This window comes from Lissotriton helveticus, chromosome 4_1, assembly GCF_964261635.1.
Source record: "Lissotriton helveticus chromosome 4_1, aLisHel1.1, whole genome shotgun sequence".
Lineage (NCBI taxonomy): Eukaryota > Metazoa > Chordata > Amphibia > Caudata > Salamandridae > Lissotriton > Lissotriton helveticus.
Genome location: NC_136063.1, coordinates 1866407728 through 1866432590, shown reverse-complemented (window position 1 = coordinate 1866432590; position 24863 = coordinate 1866407728). Strand labels below are relative to the sequence as shown.

Here is a 24863-nt window from a genome sequence, read left to right as displayed (position 1 = left end):
TGCAATCCTGTTTGCATTCCATACTTTACCATCGCTCAATAGAGCAGAATTGCATAATACTCTTACCACCTTAAGTGGACAAGAATATCTACTTTCACCTTTGGGGATTATTCTACCCTTCTTTACCTTAACAATGTCCCCTACTTTTAATGCAACACCCTTCTTATCTTTACCAAGTTTTTCCTTCCACTGTCTCTGATTTGTTTCTAAAGAGTGTTTCACATCTTGTGCAGACAAACTAATTCTCTTGGTACTAACTAACCACCCCATGTTGTCTTTGGTGCGAGGGGAACGTCCCTTCATCAATTCAAAAGGTGAAAATCCTGAAGAATTGCATTTAGTAATTCTATATGCCCAGATGGTTTTTAACAGCTCATTTTCCCAATTCTTGTTCCTAACGTTACTCAAAACAATAATACCCTTAATGACTCTGTTAAAGCGTTCCACGCCACCATTACCCTCTGGGTGATAAACCCAGGTAGTCCTGTGAGTAATGCCAGAGTTATTCATAAATTTCTTAAATTGTTCACCAGTGAATTGATCACCGTTATCAGAAATTAAATCCTTTGGAAGTCCTTCCCTGCTAAAAACTTCCCCTAGAAATGTAATTACACTATCCAAATCAATATCTTCTACAACCTTATATTCAGGCCACTTCGAAAAAAGATCTATCACAACAATTATGTATTTTTGAACTCCATTCATACTCTTAACGGGCCCGAAAATATCTATTCCTAACCTTTCCCACGGCATGCTGGGAACAATAATAGGATGCAAATCAGTTTTGCAAGTAGACAGACTCTTATCAGAATTGATACAATCATAACATTCCCTAACAACTTTCTCAATTCCTCTATCGATACCTGGCCACCAATATTCAGATTTCACTCTACACTTTGTTTTAACGATTCCTAAGTGTCCTTCATGGCATAAATTAATGACTCTATCTCTAAATGAAGAAGGAGGTATCAATTTTCCACCCCTAAGTAACAATCCATCATCTAGAGAAAGTTCATGTCTAACCTCCCAATATGGGATCAGATTTTTTTCTATGTTCATTTTTTCTGGCCATCCTTTTTTCACAAACTGACTTATCTCTTGAATAATTAGATCTGAGTTTATCTCATCCATCCATTCTTTGCAAGAAATACCTTTGATACCCTCGTTAAAAATACTCGCAACGAACCAGTCATCCCAATTATCCTTTTCTAGGTTTTCAACAGGCAGGGGACTCCTACTCAAAAAATCTGCATTCTTATTCCGGACACCTGGAACATAAACCACCTCATATACAAAATCTAATAATTGGGCTGAAAAACGGCAAATTCTAGGTGACACATTATCTAAACCAGAGGATGTTAGTACCTTAGTGAGAGGTTTGTGATCCGTCCGTAAGGTAACACATGTACCCCAAATAAATTGTTTAAAATGCTTGAGACCCCACAAACAACCCAGAGCCTCTCTCTCTATTACGGAATAGTTTTCCTCCGTAACAGTCAAAGCCCTAGATGCAAAAGCCACAACACATTCTGAACTGTCTCTCTGTAACTGGGAAAGGACAGCACCCAATCCCTTACCACTGGCATCGGTTGTAATAAAACTCTTAAGTCTAGGATCAAACCCTTTTAGGGCAGGAGCACAACAAATGTCTTTTTTTAATCCATCCATGCTCACTTGACAATCATGAGACCACTGAAAATCGTTTCCTTTCTTTAACAACTGTCTTATACAAAGCATCTTTTCTGCAAAATTACTTATAAATTTTGAATAATACTCTGCGAGCCCTAAGAAGGACCTTACATCATCTTTGCTTTTTGGAGTTGGGGCTTTATTAATTGCATCCACCAAATCAGGCTTAGGCCTAATACCTTCCCCACTAATTCTATGACCTAAGTATGTTACATCTCTTCTACAAATTTTACATTTTGACTTTTCCGCTGTCAACCCTCTTGTGCTTAATATCTGTAAAACTTTTGTCAAAAGACTGTCATGCTCATTTTTGTGTTTCCCCATGACCAGAATGTCATCTTGAAAAAATAACACATTTTTAACTTCCTTGAAAATCAAAAACATTATACGCTGAAACATGGCCGTGGCAGACGCTAATCCAAATGGAACTCTTTTAAATTGAAATAAACCAAAAGGTGTTATAAATGCGGTCAAGTGTCTGCTCTCAACATGAAGGGGAACCTAATGGTAGGCTGACGTTAAGTCAATTGTAGTAAACCATTCCATATCGTTGGTAGAAGACAGTAGTTCTGTTATTTTGGGTAAGGGGAAAACATCAATAAAATATTTTTATTAAGCTCTCTAAGGTCTACTCATAAACTAATTTTGCCGTCCGCCTTTCGTGCGACCACCAAGGGGGCGCCCTAATCTGAGGATTCTATGCATTCTATAATGTCTCTAGCTACCAGTTTGTGTATTTCATTCTGCACTTCATCTTTTACACTCATAGGAATGTTCCTGACTCTATGGATACGGGGACTAGCATCCGCTTTAAGAATAATTTTGTGTGAAAAACCTTTTAATTCACCTACGTTCCCTGAGAAAACCTTAGGAAATTTCTCAGAAATTTCATTGCACACTTCACTGGAAATATCATAGCTAATGCAAAGAACCGGATCAGGGCTATTTGGATTGAGTTGAATACCCAAGTCACCTTGGTCCCACCATCCCAATACGCAAGGTCCTGCTTTTGAAACATATAGTTTACACAAAGCTGACCTTCCTTTAAATTCAAAATTAAGTTTGTGAAAACCTACTAAGTCAATGGGTTTAACTGTGTAACCCACAGGGCGTATATCAGGCTTATCTAATTTACTACCAATTTTGCCACTAAACAGGTCTTCCCTCTTGTTACGATTGATAATAGTGTATGGTGAGCCAGAATCAGCTGTTAAAGTTACCACAACCCCACCCACACTAATATCACAAACGGGTTTTTTTCTTTTTGTGTTTGGCATGGTGGATGTAGAGGATTCATCATCACTAATACAACAAACCACGTTTTCATTACCTCTATCCTCATTCTCATAATACTCTTCACACTCATTTACAATACATTTGACACTTTTTATATTTCTGCAAGCACGTGCAAAATGCCCCGTCATTTTGCAGTATGCACATCTTTGTCCTAGTGCTGGGCATTTCTTATCATTTGCGAGGTGAGAAGTGCTACCACAACGAAAGCAAATACCAGTATAACTAAAAGTTTTTGCGTTAGCAGTATCTTTGTTTTTGTACTTTCCTTTTTGGATGGGTTTGTATTTACTCTTTTCTGCACTTTGTTGATTGGAAACTCTCATGTCATCACCGCTGTAACTTTTAACTTTGTTGACTACGGTTTCAGCGCATCTGGAGGTTAATTCAGCCTTGCTTATGATGGCAGAAATCTCTTTTAAACTTGCGTCTCCATTAAACCAAAGTTTGTCCTGCAAATTTGAATTGTTGCAATGCATTACCAACTGATCACGAATCAGTTCCTCTTCCATAGTACCAAATTTGCATGAAATGGCTAATCTCCTGAGTGCAGCTATGTAGTCTTCAATTGTTCCTGTTTCCTATGATAAAAATTGAATCTATGCACCGCTTTACATACTGTGGGAGCAAAATATGTATTAAGATCGTTAATTGCGCTCGTGAATACATTCTCCTCACTTCCACCACCAGATTTGTTTTCTATCCTGTTATAAGCTCTCAATCCTCCCGGGCCAAGACAGTGTAAAATAATTTTCTTTTTCCTTTCAGGAGTTAGCTCTTTGCTTTCAAAGGTTTCCAAATAATTAATAGGGTAGTCTCTCCACTCCTCCCATCTATGGCTTGATACTTTGCCATCTTTTAATAGAAATGCTTGAGGAGCTGGTAAGTTCATGGTTGTAGTAGTCATCTTTTAAATAATACAAATACACTGTTTACACAGAAGATTTGAATATTAGACTTGCTTGTAATTGTGATAAAATTAAAGACTTACAAAGGTAACTATACTTTTTAAAAATACTCCTCTTGTATTTTAATTTTTAAAATGCACATCAATGTAACGTTCGTACATATAAAATAACCAATACCTTATGAATATGATCACTATGTCATATGTTTACATTGCACCTTGTATGAACGTAAAATAATTTATGTAATCTCTTGTAAAATAATCGGAAAGTACCTTCTAATTATGAATATAAGTAGTGTGCGTATCATTGAAGAATTGTTGAAATGACACGCAGTGTGCGTATCACAGATGAATTCCCAAAATGACACGCAGTGAGCAGATCACTGATGAATGTTTTTTTTGTTTATCTTTAAAAATAATCTTAGTAGTGTGCTGAAGAAATAAGCCCTCCGTGAAGCTTCTTTAATGATGTACACTGAATCCAAAATGGAGTCACGTTCCTTGACCTAATACGTGACCTTGCGTAGTTACGTAATCACGTGATTACAGAATCGTAAAGCGTGTGTGTTCAGAAGATACAGATGCAAAATCTCAACGTTCGTATTCGAGGTACTGTTAAACTTAACAATACACTAGAGCCTTCCAAATTGAATGTCAAATAGTACACATTCCTTTTAATTTGCTGAATAAACAATTCAGAGTTCAGTGTTCCAATTGCACAATTAACTCATGAAGATTTGGTAGAATACTCCACTTGTATTAATTAAATCCGTATTTCTACCATTTAAATTCTTTCTTCACCGCTTTTTAAATACAAGAGATCAAAACTTTTCTATGACTTACTTCGGTAAACTGATTTCTTCTTCTTTGACAATAACGAGCGAATCCGAAGGCACATAAATTGTCCAATTTGATCAAAATTCACGTAGGTTCATCCTCGAGTTGCTCCGATCGTCGCCATTGTTGTGAAGCATAACACTATATCCGGTGTTGTAAATAAGCTTCTTTATTAGTAGCAAACTCGGAACAGAAGAAGTGCGGCGCAGCCGCTATCAGCTCTCTCTCCAACTATCTGGCGTTCGTGCGCCAGTAATTCTAAACACACCTTACAGATAGTATTTGAAACAAAACATTTACCAACATCAATGCACGTGAAAGCGTGTGTTACAATCTCATGTTGCGCTCGAGCCAGGAAAGTTAATGGCTCAAGATACAACATAGGTCATTTATTAGTGAAGACGGCATGGCCACTATACCTTGTTGAGATGTTTCGTGAGGTGTATCACGAGGAGTGAACTGTGCCTCTGGATGATGTTGACCCAAGTAATAATCATCCGAATCCGAGTTGAGATGGACTAAAAGCATCTCCATATGGACTTTCATCCTCGTCAGAATATTCCTCCTCCAGAAGAAGAGCTGGAGGTAACGGTGTCACCCTACGGGGCGATGTAATTTCCGGAGTAATCAGTCTTTTCTTTATAGAAATTTTTACTTTTTGGTTCGTCGACGGTGTCATCGACGAGGGAATCGTAGTTGCCGGAGAAAGAACCTTCGTCGACGGTGGAATGGTCATCGACGGTGGGTTGATCGTCAACGTCAGAATCATCGTCGCCGTTGTCATTGACATCGTCGTCGTCGATGTCGTCTTCGTCGACACCATCGCCGGCGTCATCACCGGCGACGTCGAGGATGTTAATCTCGTCGACGAAGCAGAGGTAGGATGTATCGTCGACGAAGTCATTGTCGACGATGTCGTCGGCAAAGCTCTCGGCGACGGGCCCGTCGACGGAGCTGAAATTGAAACCAGTTGGATTTTTGACGTCGCCGTCGACGTACCTGAGGAAACTGTCGTCGACAGACGGATTTTCTCTTCTCCTTTTGCCTCCGGAGGTGTACTTGATGGTTTCTTGAAGATTTTCTGTTTTTCAGATGGTGAAGAGGTAGTACAAGGGCCTTGGATTGCCTTCTTACCAGATAACACCTCAGGAACAAGTCCCTCCTTCTCCTTTGCACCTTGGTGAGGAGATTTTTGGGGACTAAGCCTTTTAGACCTTTCAGAGGTCTTTTGAGAGGCCTTAGCAGGGGGTTCAGCAGACGAAGAAGGGGAAGACCTACCCCTTTTTGTAGACCTCCTCGAAGATGCTGCTGAGGAGGAATCTTCACTATCACTAGAAAGAACCTCTCTCCGTGACTTCATCTTCTGTAACCAAGTCAGAAGTCTTCCTTCCCGGTCTCTCAGAGTCTTGGTGGAGAAGGTCCTGCAGATCTTGCAATCAGTGGCCTTGTGATCCGGGTATAAGCAATAAATGCAGTCTTTATGCTTATCTTCAATATATAGCCTTTTCTTTGAGCAGGTAGCACATGCTCTGAACAAAGCATTCTTTTCTGACATCCTGAAGAGAGATTAGATGAAGAAAAAAACAAAAGTTGAAGAGAAAACTGAGCAGAGCACAGTGGAGACTCCCTTAGCACAACGTGCGGTAGAAAATCTGAGGCTCTGAGGCTCTCTCAGGAGGGTCCTATGGGGTGAGGCTGATCTGATTGGTTGTTGCAAGTTTTTTGGTCTCTTTTACAAAAAGAGGTAGATAGGCTCCAAAATTAGATGAGGCCTAGGCCTGACTGTCTCTTTTGTACATACTGCTATGGTATTTTCTATTTACCGAGGCTCCCAGGCTGACGACGGGGAATGATACAAAGCATGGGAATCTATGAAAGTTCCAATACTGGGGCAATAATGACTTTTCTGAATGTACATTTATTTAATATAGCCTTTTAACTGAAACTAGCTTCATATTGTCCCTAGTCTACAAAGTTATAAAGTGAAACAAACATTAGCTGGTGCAATTTCTTTTTTTGCAAGCATAGAGCACAAAAATAAAAATAACAAAGAAAACATGCTTCCTAACGTGGCGATCATGTGCTTGGAATAAAAAAAATATACACATGGAAAAAATAACTGCTGAATATAAATGTAAAGACCTAAAATGAGTTCAGGAAGTAGGCTTGTGGGAACAGTTCTAAAAGAAAGAGTTCAGTAGACCCTTTTAGGTGCACCAAATTGCATTTCATACATTATTCTTTATAGCAGAAGGTGGGAGCAAAGATCCAAACAGGCATGTGAACGTTTGTGTGCACACAAGAATGAACCTCCATAGTTAGAACGTAGCATTCTCAGTCTCACATTAACAGCTTTACAATAAATGCTTTAACACGAAGTTCCTTAGTAACAATTTATTTAGACACAGCAGGTATAAATTATTCTCAGTTCCGATCATATTTAGGGTATTGTGAAATTTAAGGATTCTCCCACTCAACCGGTCACAAGAACACATATATCAGATCATAATAGAGGATGGTGAGTCATAGGTTCTACCACATGGTCCTGGTTCTCGTTGAGCTTGCAAAACGTAAAAGACTGATGTCCCCTGTGGACCACTGATCGGCATGAAACCAAAACAACAACTAACCAGTGGTGCTGGTACAATTTTCAGAGTGGGGGTGCTGCTATCAACGTTACATCACGGAAGTCATAGGGATTGTGAAAAATCCAAGTGTGACACAAGAAAACTATGCTGCAAATGAGCCACGTCCATTCAGCGGGTAAATGGTACCTGTGTAAATAGCTCATAGTGCATTTTGGATCACACTGTCACAAATATATTACTAAAGCATGGAGTAGGAGCACACTTTCATTGACAGACAGAATAATTCCATTAAAGGGGCCTTTAAATATGAAAGGACATGCAGTTTTACTGATAAAACTATATAGTGCACAAACAATAAGTGGAAAGAGCATGTCAGCGAATATTTATCATTTGTATATCACCATGAAAAGTGTCTTGATTTGTTTTCAGCCTAATAAAATCTTTGTTTCCATCACAATTCAGAATTACAAAAAAGGTATGTAGGAAGCTAACTCTTTATATGATACATCAAAACGATATATATCATGTAAAAGGACCAGGGTTTCCTTATGAGTGTACAGGGGCATGCTCTAGCAAACCCAAGGTGCTTTTCTAGGGGCTAGGGGGGTCGAGCAGCCTTAGGCTTATGTGAGAGGAGTGTACGACATCTGTAAACACACACAATAGTCAATAAATTATGCACACAACTCAATAAGGAGAGCCACATGAATTTATAAAAATAAAATATCTTTATAACTACTTAGGCACCGAAAGCAATTCGTTCAGGTAAGTATGTTTTTCAAAAAACATAGTTTGGTATTTAAAAAGTCAACAGTGCCATTTTCAGAAGCTGCAATATTATCCTATGGGAGGAAAAGCAAGTGCGGCATTCAGGTACAGTACACGACTTATGGGACCAATCTCCTGGAGTTAAGGTGAGTTTTCAGCAAAGTCCACAGCAGCACCAGCAGAACACCACCAGTGGCACTAGGGCAGCCGGGTGCAGGGTTGCAAAACAGCATCGGGTGCCCAATATTACTCTACTGGGATTGGTCTGCGCGTAAAGCTGCTGCAGGCTTTGCCTGGGAGGCCCGTCGGGTTGAACCAACAGGGCGGCTCAGGCCTCACAATGCTCAGGAAAGTATGGGCACCTTTGGTCCTCTTCTCCATGGGCCAGGGGAGACGGGTGTAGAGGTGTTTTTAGGCATCGGGTTTTCCTTTCTGGGAGAGGTAGAGGAAGAGAGGGCTTAGGAACAGAGGCAGTAGGGGATGTCAGTAAGTCCACGAGAGGCAAAATCACAGTGGACTTGGTCTCTGGAGGGCTGAGGGACCAAGCTAGCACCGTTGGCCCACTTCCACTCGGCTTGGAGCAACAGGTGCAATGCTATCCTTAGGGGTTGGATTTTCGTGATCTTGAAGTCCTCTCAGGTCTCTTTGAGTGCCTGCAGGATGCAGGGAAGCAGGTCTGATGTTTAACAGGAGTTCTTGGTTCTTAGGTGAAGTGCTGGCAGATCTCCTGGGCTTTGGGGACACAGCAGCTGCCTGATAAGTCGTTTTTTGGTGCAATTGTCAAAGTCAGCAGGCAGACCGTCAGGGTTATCGCCAAATCAGTTGCTGGGTCTTCAGTTCTCACTCTGTGCGACTCTTTACTGTCGTCTTCTTTCAGATCAGCAGGCTCGGATTTTCTGATGCCGGGGGCTCCCCTAAATAGTAAATTTAGTGGGGGTAGGGGAGTGTACGGTAGTAGGCAAAGGGCCATCTACCCCTGGGGTCACCATGTACCCTATATGACCACTTCTTGTGGGAAGAGGGAATAACCCTGTCCCAGAGTTCCTAAGTTTGCCATCACAAAGATAGCTAACTCTGAAACGTCATGTCAAATGCAGTTAGCCCACCTTAGGGGTGGTACTAGCCTGGGGGTGGGCACACCTACCTGATTAGCTAATTTTCTCACCTGTCCAGGTGCCAAAGGGCTCTGAACAAAGTGGGTTGGCTTACTCTCCTGTGCGGGGAGTCAGATTCACATTTCAAAGGTGGTGGCTTCTCTGAAGCTCCCCGGCTTGGGAATGCTAATCAGCAGGTCATCATGTGGGAGGGAGTGTGATCACTCTGTTCCCAAGCAGGCTTTGTTTCTGTCCTCCTGGGTGCAAAAGCCCTTACCCTGGGAAGTCAGAAACTTGTCTCAGGTTGGAGACTGGCAAAAACCAGTCAGCCGACGCACCAGAGGTTGGTAGGTTTTCAGATGGCAACTCTAAGGTGTACATGTGTTTACAAATGCACTACTAGAATCATGGTGGGTTTGTGAATACGAGAAGTTTGATACCAAACATCCCAATTTTCATTCAAGCCATCACGTAGCTGGGGAACTTGTTTTCACCAGTGTCATGTTTTAAAAGGGCTTCCCTGTCCACTTGTACTGATAGTAATGGAACTGACCAGCACAGGGATATAGCTGCTCATGCAGATATGAACACAAATGTAATACAACCCTGCCTTAGGGCTGTAAGGCTTGATGTAGAGGTGGCTTACAAATATAATATGCAGTGCAAGGTGCCATGGCACACAGGGATGTGTGTCATGTCGCGTTTTCACTTTTGTCTGCACCAAAACACGCAGCCTACAATGGCATTCTTGCAAGAATTTGGTGAGAGGTCCCTTAGGTTGGCACAATTCGTGCTGCAGCTCTTGGGTATCTTCTTTAGTACCTCAGACCCTAGGTACCGGGGGTACCATTTACTAGGGACTTACAGAGGGTGCTAAAGGTATTGCCAATTGGGGGAACAACTATACAGTTTTTGGGGGAAAGATATGGCACTGGAGACCTGGCCAGCAGGAACCCAGTGCACTTCCAGTCGAATTCACACGAACGAGCAGGCAAAAAGAGGAGGTGACCATGCCAAAAAGGGGCACTTTCCTACAAAGTGCCTCATATTTGCTTTCCTAAAGGCTATTATATTTTTAAATATTTGTTCAGTTCATTTACAGGTATTTATATGTTGTTGTGTCAGAATAAAATGGGCATCCTGCATAGAGCCTTTCCTTTCACACTCCCTGTACCATTCAAGACGGTCACATAGTTCACTTTACAAAACTCTCTCTCTTTTGAGTCAGATAAAGAAATGTAAAACACAAGTCTCCATGTTGGAAGAATAAGCTGCAATCTGTCAGAAGACGTAGCCTGGCATTTGATCTCGGACTTTGAACGCTTAACAAATGTGACATGATAACAAAAAGATGTAAAGGCCTGTTTGTTGCTTATTCGCCTCTTGAACTCCAGCGTGTTATTTTGGGGTGCTGCAGCACCCTCCGCACCCCTACATCCGATACTATGCAACTAGCCTGTTTTGTAAGCAATGAAAACTGAATCCCTCACTAAGGGAAAACTCCTGTTAGAATTTGGATCGTTATGTACAGTCAATAATTCTATAGCTGTTTCTCAATATCACTCCATTGTTACAAACATTCAGTCGAGGAGCTCTTGGTAACTTTCACAAGTTATTAGAAACAGAAACCATTTCAGTCACGTGCTGATCATCTCTGCACCTGCAACTCAAGCGGGTACTACCTGCTCTTCCGTGAACATTTTTTACTCTTTGTGGTGGAGAGAATATACTTAAGTGTGAGAAATCGGATTGATATCAAAAGATGCAGGTGAATTGAAACCATGTCTCTCCAAAATCTCATCATGTGTACTTGTGTTTCTTAGAGAGAGGTTGTGGGATTGAAGGAGCTGCGGCTCTCTTCCGGACCCACGATGGCACCTTGTTTGAAAGGGAAACATGAGAAGCATTACTTAGTGATCCACCTCGGACTCGACTTACAATGAACCGGCTAGTGCTCACCTGCTGTATGTTGTCCCCATTTACCAAGTGAGGTAGAAGTGGAACGTCATTCAACATCGATGTTGCTTCTAATGGAGGAGGTCGGTCTGCCATCATGGCTGGCAATATCACACGCGGACAGCCTCTTCCATCCACCACCTTGGAAAATGAAACAGAACTAGTATTTATTAGTTATTACGAGTCAAATGGAGTTACTCGTTCTAAACAGTCACAAAGATCACAAATAGTTTTAGTAATTAATCTGTCAACTAAGTCCAGCAGTATTGTGACTGCCAACACAAGGTCTGCCATAATATTGCCAACTCAATGAACACCCAACAGCGGATCAAGACCCTGCTTAAAATACATGCATTTGATTAAAAAGTGGGTTTGTGAGTCAACATGGGTCAGAGGGGCTGCATCTGCCCATCATCAGCTCAGGGTAATCCATTCCAGGTACTTGTGTGTTCAAGCACTTTCAGGTGATCAGGCGGAGTTAGAAGTATCACAAGTGCCATTTTGGAAGGGTATTTTAAAGTAGGACCACATTCCCCTTGAATGGCGCAGAGGCAAATAAAGTATACAAGGACTTCAGTTCTACAGAGGAATTTACATGAAGCAAACTATCAAAAACAATCTTTTGTGATTAATAGTGATCACAAAGCACCGTTTTGAACCGAGGGAAGTAAGAAAGATATCCATCGGGTTTTCGTTTTTTCACTTTACCAAGTTCTGCACACATACCAGGCTTGCTTTAAGAAAACCCATCAGAACTTGAATCAACGAAAGACACCATGAAGTGATAATTAAATTCGGATCGAAGGGCTTTCACTGGACACGAATAAGAGATGTGACACAAAGATCAGTAGCAGCCTCCAACGATCGAAAAGATGATTATTATCCCACGGGAGCCGGACTCTGGCACCGTGGGCAATGACAGGTGCAAGTTTCATCTTATGCACCTTAAAAATAGGTGTCTGAATATATCAGTATTTATGTCAGATCTGCGGAGACCATTGGCTGCACTAGTGGAGCTGTGTGGTTTAAACGGACAATCACGATAGCAACTCAATTTATCATCAATCAATATCCAACGTTTCTACCGTTGGCTGATTTCTGAAATCAAGATGCCTCTGACATTTATTTCGGAATCACAAACCTTTGGTCTCTGAAACGTGAACAACAAGAGTTTTTCTTTTAAAATGTGTCTATTTTCTGCATATGCAATACAAATACAAGCATTTGTAATGCAATAGGTCTCGCATTTTCGAGAGTCTGAGCTATTGAATTGTAAAGGACAATGCCTTTTATGTATGTGTTGTATTTAAAACAGATAAATAAAAGGCATTGTCATTTACAATGCCAATAGCTTAAACTCTCGCAAATGCGCAACCTATTGAATCGCAAATGCATTTGACTGCGCCCTGCTATAAAAATTTTAAAAAGTGTTAGGAGAGAGTGTGTCCAAGCTAAAATAGTACCCAGAGGCTGTAATTAAAGCCTACAGAGTAACAACACTCATAACAGGGGGTGTCGCCATAGGAGGTTAAAAAATTAGACAAGGCGGTACTAAGGAGTGAGTACTAAGCCTATTGACCAATGAACAACCACAGTTTGCAGTGGACAATGACATAACCCAATGAAAAATATGGGGTGCATGCATTGCCCAGGCTCGAAAAGCCAAATCGGCCAGCCTAAATGCTAGAACAATATATATTTCAAAGGACACCTTGTTCTACTTGGCTGCCCTTTTTGGTTGGTACATGCCTGGAGAATAATACAGATACACTCAGATTCTCTCGGAAGAGTTTGTGGCATAGCAACCCCGAATAGAGTCAACAACCCATCTAGGGTGAAGATGTGCCCAGCTCTGCTCCATTAAAATAGATTAACATTTAGGAAATAGAGTATATTAAACACAATTGTATTTACAGAGAAACACACACCACAGCATATGTCTAACGTGTAATGTGTCTTCGGCTGAAGAAGCATGACAGGCTAGAAAGAACACAGATAAATATTTCCTTGTTTAAGAAGATCCAAGAGGATCTTACTCTATCTTAAGAATCAGATGTAGAGGAGGTTCTGCATAGTCGGGTCATCTCCGCACCAGTAGTAACCAGGTGTATCTTACTCATTTCTACCTGACCCCTTTGCCAACCAAGTGACCAGTCAAGATATCACTGTGACTGAACAAAGTCTGCAAAGACTCAGCAGAAGAAATTAGTTATTAATTCTTGCATTGAGTTATCACAGCGGTCTTTCTGGTAGCTCCAAGAGCCTGATATTTGACCAACACATATCCAGATGCACGGAAATCAGATTTTAAATTACTAAAAAGTCCATTTTAGGTCGAGCCTAGCGACAGAGCATGCTCTGCTCGCTCTGTGAGGCATGCAGTAGTTGAGTATGCTGTGGAAGCCTCGCCCTTTAATTGGCAGGTGTTCATGACCTTGGTAAATGCTAGTTTCCAATTGATAATGAGGCAGGTTAGTCCCTCCTTGTTACCGCCCTGTCGCCATTTGTTACCTCCCATGAGGATTGAATCTTTTACTTGCGGCGTTACACGGTCTCCTTCATAAGTGGGTAAGCACTATTTTTTTCCCAGCGCGGTCCGCTTTCACTTTAGCGGCCACGCTTGTTTATTTAATTACGGGCCAAAAGGGAGTGTTTGTACTCACTAATCTAACAAGCATTTGCAAAGCAATAGGTCTCGCATTTACGCGGGTTTGAGCTACTGACATTGCAAATAAAAATGCCTTTTATTTTTGTTCTTCAAACATAAATAAAAGGCATTGTCATTTACAATGCCAATAGCTTAAACTCACGTAAATGCGGGAACTATTGCATTGCAAATGCTTGTTGAACGAAGGAAGGAGGAAGTCGAAAAATCCTGGTCTCCTCCCTGGGAAACATGTTGAGATGCAACAGAAGAGTCCTAACTACGACTGTAAGAACCAATATTACCATGACTCTGGTGATTTCTTCATTTGTCGTGTATTTCTATAGGTTCTGATTCGATCCCCCTATTCCTGACCCTATTCTGGTTAAACTTACTAGCTAGTTAACTAACAGTCAGCCCATGAGGCAAGAAATCCCCCATGATGCAGATACCGTTATCTGACGCAGTCACACTACGGCACAGGAACGTGTTATCTGATTAGGTCATAACGCTTGAGATCTAATTAGACAAGCGATATTCCTCCAGCCCCTGATAAGGCATACGACGTTCTCATAACAAATCAAACCTATGACAACCTGGATAATCCGTGCGGCCATTGTTTTGATTTCACAGAGAACTTTAGTAAAGAATGTGCTAACGAGCAAGTCGTATGACATCTTTATTGACGTACCTATGTCCATCCTTACGTCAATCTCGGCACCTTTAAGGTATAAATATTGCCGACCTTGCCCTATGCAAACACACGCGTGGTGACAAGACGGAGCAGCCATACTTGCCGAAGCCGAGAGCAGAAGCAGACCCCGCAGGCAGCAGCCCCGCCTTCCTGACGCGCTGAGAGACGCGCTGCTATCTCAAGCCGAGAGACCCAGCACCGGCGCTTCTGGGCAGCCCTCGCAGGCAGCCTGGAATATCGAGAGCAGAGAAAGAGATACCATTCCTCATTCATCCTAAATTCCAGGTACAGAACTGAATAACCCCTCCTAGAGAATTCTTTAGTTATTCACTTGGCAAAAACAAACTTAAACTAAACTGTAACTTTCTATTCCCGCCCACGCATTAGACTTAGGTCAGGTACACGGGGTAGGCGTATTTAGAAACACCAGTTGAGTACGTTTAGTCAAATGTATATGTGTATGTAAATATATTTTAATCATTTTAAACATCATATGGCTCAGAAACCATATCAATGTTTTTACAGTATTATTTTATACTATTGCTTCTAATGTATGCACTTTACTTAACTATAAGTATTGCAATAATATCGATCCATTTCTCTTGTACGAGAAAAGAGACTGATCAATAAATAACATCTTTTATTGAACACGCCCGTCTCTTCCTTTTCTCTACATTCTGATGAGACTAAGAATGCACGTACTGACTGAGTAAAATAATTGCCTTGTGCTCACACGACTCTCGAGATTGACTCTTGATTAGGGGAGAGCAAAGTTGTCATGTTCTATGGTTGTCAGAAACTAAATCCCTTCTTGTCTAATCAGGGGAGTTCATCCTTCCTTGAACATTCGAGAAAGTTTCTAGCGAACTCTGAGCTTAGCTGGCAAACCCAAAAATTAAGTCTAGTATCGACAGTAGTAGACCTAGTTAACGTCTGGCCTAGGCCTTTACTGCTGTAGGTACTATTCCAATGCGCAGAGCCTATTGGGAAAATAGGAGCTACACTACATGGCGCCCAACGCGTTTGGAAAGGGCGATAAAACTAACGTAAGACATTTAGAGTAACTCAGTCGTGCTTTCTCACTCAGACCCCTTCTCCCAAATACTCCAAAGACGTCTGGAGTGGGTGAAAGGTTATTATATCCTCCAAAACCTCGCAGGAGGGAACTCCTATGTATGGTTCTTGGTCTAGTCAACGTTGAAGGATAAAACAGTTCCAAAATATTGTGCACCTAATCTCTGTTTCCATAAAGAAACCTGATCTGCAAATAAAAATAATACCATCCTGTCAGTAAAATGGGAGACAGTGATGGAGAAAGAGAGGCAATTAGATTAGCTACTGAAATAGCAGCAGCTGATACTACAGCACTCGATGCAGACCCGGATATAATACTCATCCAGGTCGCCAAAAGGAGAGCTATAACTCTAAAACTTATAGAAAATGGACTGACACCTAGAGGTGGTACAGTCATATTCGTAATCGAGGCACACGAATATCGGCAGACAGAGGTATACTATACATGGATAAATTTTCCAGCAGCAAATGCTGTAACAAAGTACTTCCACTATTACAAAGTAGAGGAACCTCCTAATGAGTACACTCCTTTCGAGGAGGTGGAAGTACCACTCAAATTCCAAGAGCATTTGCTCTTATTTGATGGCGCCCTAAAACATAATAATCACATTACAAGGCTCGGTCCTTTAGGAAGACCAGGAGCAACGTGGCCGGTCTTAGCCGGATACACACCACATCCAGACATCGACGAGATGACTGCACCAGAGCTATTAATACAGCTAAAACAACTACTAAAAATTCACAGACAATTAGTTCAGTATGTAATGCGGACTTCAACAATTCAGCCAGCGATTAAAATTCCACAGCTGACCCCTCACCAGGGGAACACAAATAAAATCACACCACAGAACATCCAATCCTGCCTAGGTAAAGTTCCAGCTAAACGGGAACAGATACCATTCTGGTTGGCACAGAAAATCACCCAAATAGAGGCGGTGTTTCCTGACACCACCCCATTAGAAAAGCACAGGATTCTGACTATATGTCTCCCAATGGGAATCGCACCACACATTGAGGACTGTGACACTTGGGGTACGGTCTTTGCTTCAATCTACACAAAAACGCACGGTGTTCCATCCATTTCGGTAATACCAGATGTGCTAAAACAAATTCAAGATGAATACGGTCCAGAACCTGCTTTAACTCTTGGTATGAAATTACTGAAAGACTTCAAGCAGGTCTCGGCTATATTACTAGCCAACATAAAGGGTGAAGCAGCAAACGTGGCGATCCGCCAGAGGTTAAAAGAGACAGATATAGCAGACCAACCAGCTGAAATTGCCAGAATCATAGAAAAATCCTATGAAGAACTAGGCAGAGATAGTCTAGGTGGAATACCAGTAAAACCGCAACTGACTACAAGTCCAGAAAAAATATTTTTTAATAATAATTCACCAAAAAAGAACTGGGATGGAAATAAACAATCCAATCCTAAAGAAAAGAAATTCCAGTCCAGAGGAAGGTCTCCTAGGCGAAGAGAGAAATCTCCAAACCCGAGACAAAGGTCACCTCAGAGTGAACCCTCTGGGAATAGATATAACCTTAGAAATAGGGATAATATTAAAAAACCTGATAGATATCAAGACATTGATACACGTCCGTCTCAATCTTTTCAGAATTCCTCGCAGAAATCGGAAAGAAGAGGACGATCAGAAGAGCACGCCAAGTCCAAAGACAAGGAACCTGCTCAACTGAAAAAGAAATCACAATTTCCAAAAAAGAAGGTAGCCAGTATCAAGGTAGTTAACAATGCCGAGAATACTGAGGACACAACTGAAAAACGGAGAATGGGCTCAGACAATGCTAGACAGCGCAGCAGAGGTGAGCATAGCTCGCAAAGTCCTTATGAATCATCTGGAGACAGTGGACACGAATGAATACCTTCAAGTGGAAACTGCAGATACCAGAGTTAGCAAGCCCCACAAAATATACGAGATAACATTACGTATAGAGGGAGATAAGACTAGGAAAATAAGGGGACTATTTTGGGATAACCTATCCAAGGGCTATGACATCCTTCTAGCTGAAAAAGACTGGCCACCAGAGTTTGTCAGGGAGTGCCCTCATGGCGAAGAAGTAATTATGCCTGCCTTCTCGAATCAAATACCGATTCATAAAAAATATACACTTGCTAGAAAGTGGGCAGTGGCCTTAGCACCTGCTTTATATAAAAATCATGTAGGATGGGATGAGGATTCTCCTCCTCACAAAGTCCAGTTAAAATCACAACCTACTGCACAAAGGCAGTACCCAATTAAGCAAGAAGCTAAAAAACAAGTAAATGAAATACTAGATCAGCTAGAATACCAGGGGGTGATTGAAACTTGCACCTCACAAATGAACAATCCTTTGTTTCCGGTCTCCAAACCAGACAATTCGTACCGTCTAGTTTTGGATTACCGACACCTTAACACATGTTGCAAAACTTTTGCAGTGCAAAACTCACACAGTGCTGCACTAATGAATAACATAGTGCGCAAAAAATACAAAACAACCTTGGACATCTCCAACGGATTCTTTTGTCAAAACATAGCACCAAAGAGCAGATATTTAACTGCATTTTCAGTAAATGGCACTCAAAAACAATTCTGTCGGTTAGCCCAGGGGTACAAGAACAGCCCGGGGGTATTCTCAGCGAGAGTAACAGAATTACTACAACTATATGATGATGAAGCATTATCTTATGTCGATGACATTTACTTAACAGATGATGACTTGGAGACTCACTTGAAAAGAGTGAACACCATAATACTTGGTTTCGCTGCAGAGGGTTACAAATTCAACTTCAAAAAGTCCAGAATTGCCCATCTGACGGTCCTATTCTTAGGATATGAGTTATCAAGTGAAGGCAAAAGCCTGGCAGACAATTTCCTAGAGAAATGTGCCGTAATCCAAGCTCCTAAAACACTAAAAAACCTACAGTCAATTCTAGGCTTCCTAAATTTCGGAAGAACTTACATTGCAAATTACGCAGAAAGGGTCAAACCCCTTTACGATCTAATTAAACCAGACTTTAAAAGATCCAGTTGGACTCAAGCACACACAGAAATTTTGAGATCCTTACAAACAGACATGCTAATTAAAACAAAATTAGAAACCCGTGATAATACACGCAACCTTGTGATCCGAGTCATCCCAGGGAGATACGGATTCACATACCTAACCTCTAACGAGGGAGATAAGGTACCAATTGCATTCAAATCACATTTGTACACAAAAGCTGAACAGAGATTCAACAACAAAGGAAAAATTGTTCAAGCAGTTCAAACCGCAATAGCTAGAGAAAAAGACATAGCTGACGGTAGACATATCACAGTCAGAACAGCAGAATCAGCCTTTGAGGCATTAACAACACCGTGTAATTTACCAACAACAACATTGGATCCAGAATGGTTACAATGGGTAAATTCAATCACAACGGACAAAGTATATTACTTCTTTGATCCAGAACTAGAAGAATTAAAAAATCTAAAATATGAAAAAACGTATCCTCTGCCAATCGACATTCTGCCTCTACGACATTACGCCTGTGTAATCTACACAGACGGACATGCTCAACCATCCGTTTGGGGAGAACAAGCATACAACCCCACATGTGAGATTACAAAAGAAGTGTGGCGCGGAGGTAAATTAAAACCTCTATTAACAAAATCACACTCAGTAGAAACTAATTCAGAACAACAAACTGAAATAATCGCATTGAAAATGGCGCTAGATAATGCGGATCGCGAATTCCCGACACTTATAGTGTCAGATTCATATTACTGCGTCAAATCATATAACAGCGATTTGCAGACATGGATTCAGAACGGTTACAAAGATGACACAGATGCACCAATAAAGCAGAGACTTCTCTGGGAACAAGTAGCTCTTTTGAAAAAAGAACTACCAAAGACTCACGTGACTCACTCACTGAGTCATCAGCGTGATGGCGTTCACGTTGTAGGGAATTCATTGGCTGAAGCAGCCGCAGCGGCAGCCACTAAATCGGCTCCCGTAGATCGAAAAAAAGCGTACATTAAAAAACATTGACGGCAAAACATTGCTGGCAGTGAAAACGTCATCAAAAGGCGACTGCTCAGCGTTACCGATCAACTATCCACTCAATTATACATACATAATCGATGCAAACTCCGTCCCTTTTGCTCGAATCCCTGGAGTGGGGGATAGAGTGATTCCAAACATGGACAGGAGACACTTGTTAATCGCAGACGCACACATGGGCGAGGGTCTCAGACACCTTAAATTAAAAGATTCTCTGGAAGAATTACAATCACGGTACTGGTGGCCAGGCATGAGCCTGCACTACACCATGTTTGTAAAAAACTGCCCAAACTGCAACAGAGATCGCAGTGGGGAGAGAAGCAGTTTAATACCTCGTCGTATCAAGGCAGATAACATCACCACTAAAAAGAATGGCTTGCGATTAACATATACAGGCTAGTTCCCACTTATAATGTAGATCCACAGCACTCGGCTGACGTCCGGACTGTTATACAAGATTTGCGAGTCTAAATGGCATATACGCTAAGAGCATGCTACGTTCGACCATTTTTTTTTCTTTTTCTCAGGAAATCCAGCCTGGGGGGGGAAAGAATGGCCAAATGAGCACAGCCCAGCGGGAATCTTCTCACTTCCTTCCTGAGGGTATGGGATGGTGTAAAGAAAAAACCAAGACAGAAAGCAATCTATAATAGAAAGGATATTAGGTTCGGGAGCTGGGTGGGTCAAACATCTAATAAGTGTCCAACGTAGTCTAAATAACTTGCCAAGAAATTCTCTGAAGGGATTCAGTCCGTACGAATTATTATTCGGAACTAGGATGTTGATCTCTGACCTTGATAGTCAGACTTCAGTGGTAACAGAAAAAAGCTTTGATGTCAAAGACCGTTTGGCTATTTTGCAGGACTTAAACAAAACAAGAAAAGACCTGAGCAACATACAGTTGAAAGAACAGCCAACGACCACTGAAGAATCACCACCTGTCCCAGCAAGACCTGTCTGGATTCCAAAAGTCGGGGATCTAGTCAGGGAGAAGATCGCGGTAAAGAAGGAATTTGGGCCTTCTTACAGAAAAGCAGTTCCTGTATTGTCTGTCAACGGGACAAGATCAGTTGTACTACCGCCACTTGCTGGAAAAAAGGAGAACCGAGTTGTATCCATCGACCTGGTAAAACCACAACATGTGGCCGATAACCAACAGTAGGCCAAGTGGACTCCCAATAAGTAGCAGAACACCAAGGTTTGCTACCAGTACAGAGGTCCTATCAAAGAGGCTCATCACATTCGAAACGCCTACAGAAGAACAACAAGGACTATGCAACAATGCAATAGAACTTAGACCTCTGAAAACCCAAATAAAGACATTTAGCAGAGACACACCAATCTATACAGAAGTACCAAGTGAAAATGCAAGAAACAAAAATCCTGAACCAATTGGAACAATTGACAGAACTGCATCCGGTTACTTCATCAACTTCGATGATTCCTCTGAAGGCTTCAGCGAACAAAAGACACAGCCATCATCAAAATCCTTTAAAGACAAAGCGAAGGAACTTTTGAAACAACTGAAAGAAACATATCTAGTTTCTCCATGGATTGAATTTTGGGTGGGTTTTGGTGCATTTATCCTCATACGTTGGCTCATCATGGTATTTACCTTGGGACGCTTCATTGAGGGAAAATATGCTAAAATGGACACAGCAAGTCAGAACATCAACTTGGTCCTCAAACCACACACATCTTCACACGTCGAGAAAAGAGAACTTTCTTCAGAACTTTCTTCAGCAAACTTCACAGCAATTCCAATATCTGGTGGGGTAGCCTGGGACAACACTGACTATGAAATTTATGGTCCGGTCGAGATCCTGAAATATCCACACCAAATCAAGATCTCCTTGAGTGACTTTGCAAAACCAAACTCATTTGCTGATGATTGGGACTTTGAAAGTATAAACAATATGATGTCTGACTTAGTAATGTCTGCTAAATTTACAAAACATGATTATTTGCAGGGTTCTACAAATTATGACAGCATGTACTGCTATAACCATTATGGTAACCATTTCTTGCATAAATCTGCACAACCTAGAAATGTTTTAAATTTTAATCAATGGGAACATTGTGCTACACCTCCAAAAGGGAGCTCTAGAACCGTGTATGGCAAATATTCATATTTTTCAGGTTTTAACATAACTAATGCTGAAACATTTTATTACAAATTGTCAAACAAGACAGGGATGAAAACCATGATAACCAACACAAAATTGATATATTCAGATTCTTTCTTTGAAAAAATGAATACTTTTGGATTTGATTATTGGGACAAACATGTTGATTTGAAAAGTGTTTGGGGTACAAAAGAATGGCAAGTACAGGGTATAGAAGCTTTGTTTAGAGCCTGCATGATCCCAGAACAAATGATATTTTTAAATGACACCGTTCAACAAACCACCTGTCTTGGCTTAGCCAAAATCAAAGATTTAAATAACCTGTCTATTCCAAAGCCAACAATGTTTAGCAATAACTCTGAAACAGATGAAGAAATAGACATAAACCATATACTTAACCAAAACAGAACACATCCTGATTGGAAACAATGGTTGATCTGGCCCACAGATACAAATAACTGTCAAGATAGATTCCTGAATAAAACACAGGGTTTCAAAATGAACAGGCCAGACCCTAGATATCCCCAAAGACATCACCCAGGGATAATAACAACCTACAGTGTGGGCAAATTATGCCTTCAATGGCTACAAACTTCCACACTGCCTGAAATTAAGCAACACCTAACTTTACTTACTGATGGTGCTGACTTGCGTGATTTCATAATGGGACCACGCAAACAGCGTCAAAAGCGTTTCATAGCAGCCTCTGTATATGCAGCATACAATGAGGCCTGGAAGGTTACTCAAATTGAGACAGCAGAAAGAATACGGGAAATTGACCGTATTAATTTGGAAAAATCACTTTCTGTAGTGGACAATGGGTTAATGACTCTGTCCTCCAGAATTTTTTCATTGGACAGCATTGTGTCTTCAGCAATCGATATATTATCGCAAGACTTACTGTTATTACAACATGGTCAGTCACAATTGCGTTCTATTGTACAGCTTGGCTGGACGTTACAAAATCTGCGTTCAGGCTATGTGCCTTGGCGTTTAATCAACACAACATCACTATTTCAAATCTTTAACCTTACTGATAGACAGATCGGTATGGCGCAGAAGGGTGCTGATTATACAATCTTGAGCATTGAAAAACTAGAAAGATTACCGTTGACAATGTCAGAACGACCTGTCAGTGAATGGATAATCCACGGAATCATAAATATTCCAATCTCAACCTTCAGGTTTCAATACTGCCAAAAATATATACAGGCTGGCATGTACGAGAAATTGGGAAAGGGATACCTTAAAACAACTTGGAACCTGCCCTATTCACATGCATGTGTCAGTAACAAAGGACAGAAAGTGTTTCTTAGTGGCAGCAATTGTGCTATGTCACTAAGCGGCACACTTCTGTGTAACGGTATTAGTTTGCACGGAGCCTGTGAAGGGAATTCATACAACCTTTCATGTCACCAGCAAGGCGCACCTGCAACTGAAATAGAACCATTCTTTCAAAGACTCTATAATGGGAGTTACATTCTTATTGTAGACCGCAGATGCTGTAGTCTTATGCCCGGGACTCCTTATCTCGTCACTACGACGGCGAAGGTCAAGTGCTGTGGACGTTCTTTGTTCCCCAGCTCCTTTCCAGACAGGGAGGCAAGGGCATGGCCCGGTCTGAAAATTACTTCTATTCGAATAGACACTTTAAGCAGAATGAAAACAGTGCTTCTTCAGACGCCTACAAGGCTCACGTCATCTAAAGAAACGTATGATCTACAAGTCGCAAGGACGACTGCAGAGATACATACATTATTATCAACTAATTCCCCCGTACATTTCGCGGAAATCCTGAGCGAAATCTTAAATATTTCTGATACCACAGGGGTCTCAAAGGTATTTAAGACAGTATTTTCGATGGCATTAACACCATTCAAAGCCATACTGGGTATTTTTCCAGACTTCGTCCATTCGATTTTTGGCGGACTTCCCCTGATCCTAGGACTAATTGCAGGAATCCTATTCCTAGTCCTTATTTTTCGTTATGGCAACCCATGTCACAGATCAAACTCTCGCGACAATGGAAGATACGATCCTAGCCATTGGATACCGGGACCGGATATCAAAAATCCTGGGACTATCCCGGCTTAGAGACCTAAACATGACTTGGTTTCTATCATTTCGACCAATGTGGCAAAGGTGTGTTTTACCTGTACTAAGGTGTCTGCTATGCGGAGAAGAATGTGTGTTAGACACCTGTCTGACGCTACAATCGGATGCGCCGGTGGATGCAGATACACTGTTGGTTCCTACCAAGGTTCACGCACTGTGCTGCCCTCAAAGGCTGCCAATTCTGATGACGGCATTCCTGGAATCTTCACCACTGCGATTGAAGAGTAGTGAAGTTCAAGATGAAAGCAGCATCGAACAGGTACGACCTTCTGTCAGCAATGCAAATCAGAATGTCAATGGAGACAATCATGCGCATGAATGCATGGTTACCCCTATTTCCGACTTAGAGGAACTTTCCCATGAAGCTGTTGACAGTTTTTTCGAAAGCCTGAATGATATGATGTTCTCTCCGGAACAGAAATAGAGACTTTTGAGTAAACTCGCACACGGCGTTCCCTGAATTCGGCCTTCAACTTTAAAAATAAAGTCACATGAACAATTACAATCCAGTTCACGGACAGCAACTTTTTTCAGCAAGCCCCTAAAATATTTTTCTATATATTTTTTCCCGGGACACTGATTTTCTGCTTAAAGTAAGAGACTATTCCTAGAGAACTAAGATTTCTATTTTAGATACTTTATAGACTTTATAGACTTTAGCTGCCCGCTGGTATGTTCGCAATAGATTTTATGTGATGAAATGGTTTCGACTTTTTTTCTGTATAGCCATATTAAGAGCCATTTCATGTGTATTTCTCATATACCAACAATCAATAATGCATAACAATGCGTGTTCACTTTTGCATTTAATTCATAGCTTAAGTGCATACAATATATATGACTGCAATTTTTCAGTATATTTGAAAATTTCGAAATGCATTTATGTATTTTGGGGTGGTAAGGTATACACTATACTCTATAGTATGTTGTACTATGTTATACTATGCATAGATTAGTAGATATGACCATAGTTAGCGTGGAGTGGGTGTCGTGTATTTCTATAGGTTCTGATTCGATCCCCCTATTCCTGACCC

General features: G+C 41.2%; 1 protein-coding gene across 3 annotated transcripts in view; it reads right to left on the bottom strand.

Moving 5' to 3' along the window:
• The window catches only part of LOC144829404 (fibronectin type-III domain-containing protein 3a-like), a 618864-nt gene that overhangs the window by 456434 nt on the left and 137567 nt on the right, over positions 1-24863 (bottom strand). For all 3 annotated transcript variants that reach the window (XM_078688524.1, XM_078688526.1, XM_078688525.1), the window contains one exon: positions 11136-11273. In XM_078688524.1, the coding sequence (XP_078544650.1) occupies positions 11136-11231 (96 nt within the window). In that variant the 5' untranslated portion in view covers positions 11232-11273. The remainder of the gene's footprint in view (positions 1-11135; positions 11274-24863) is intronic.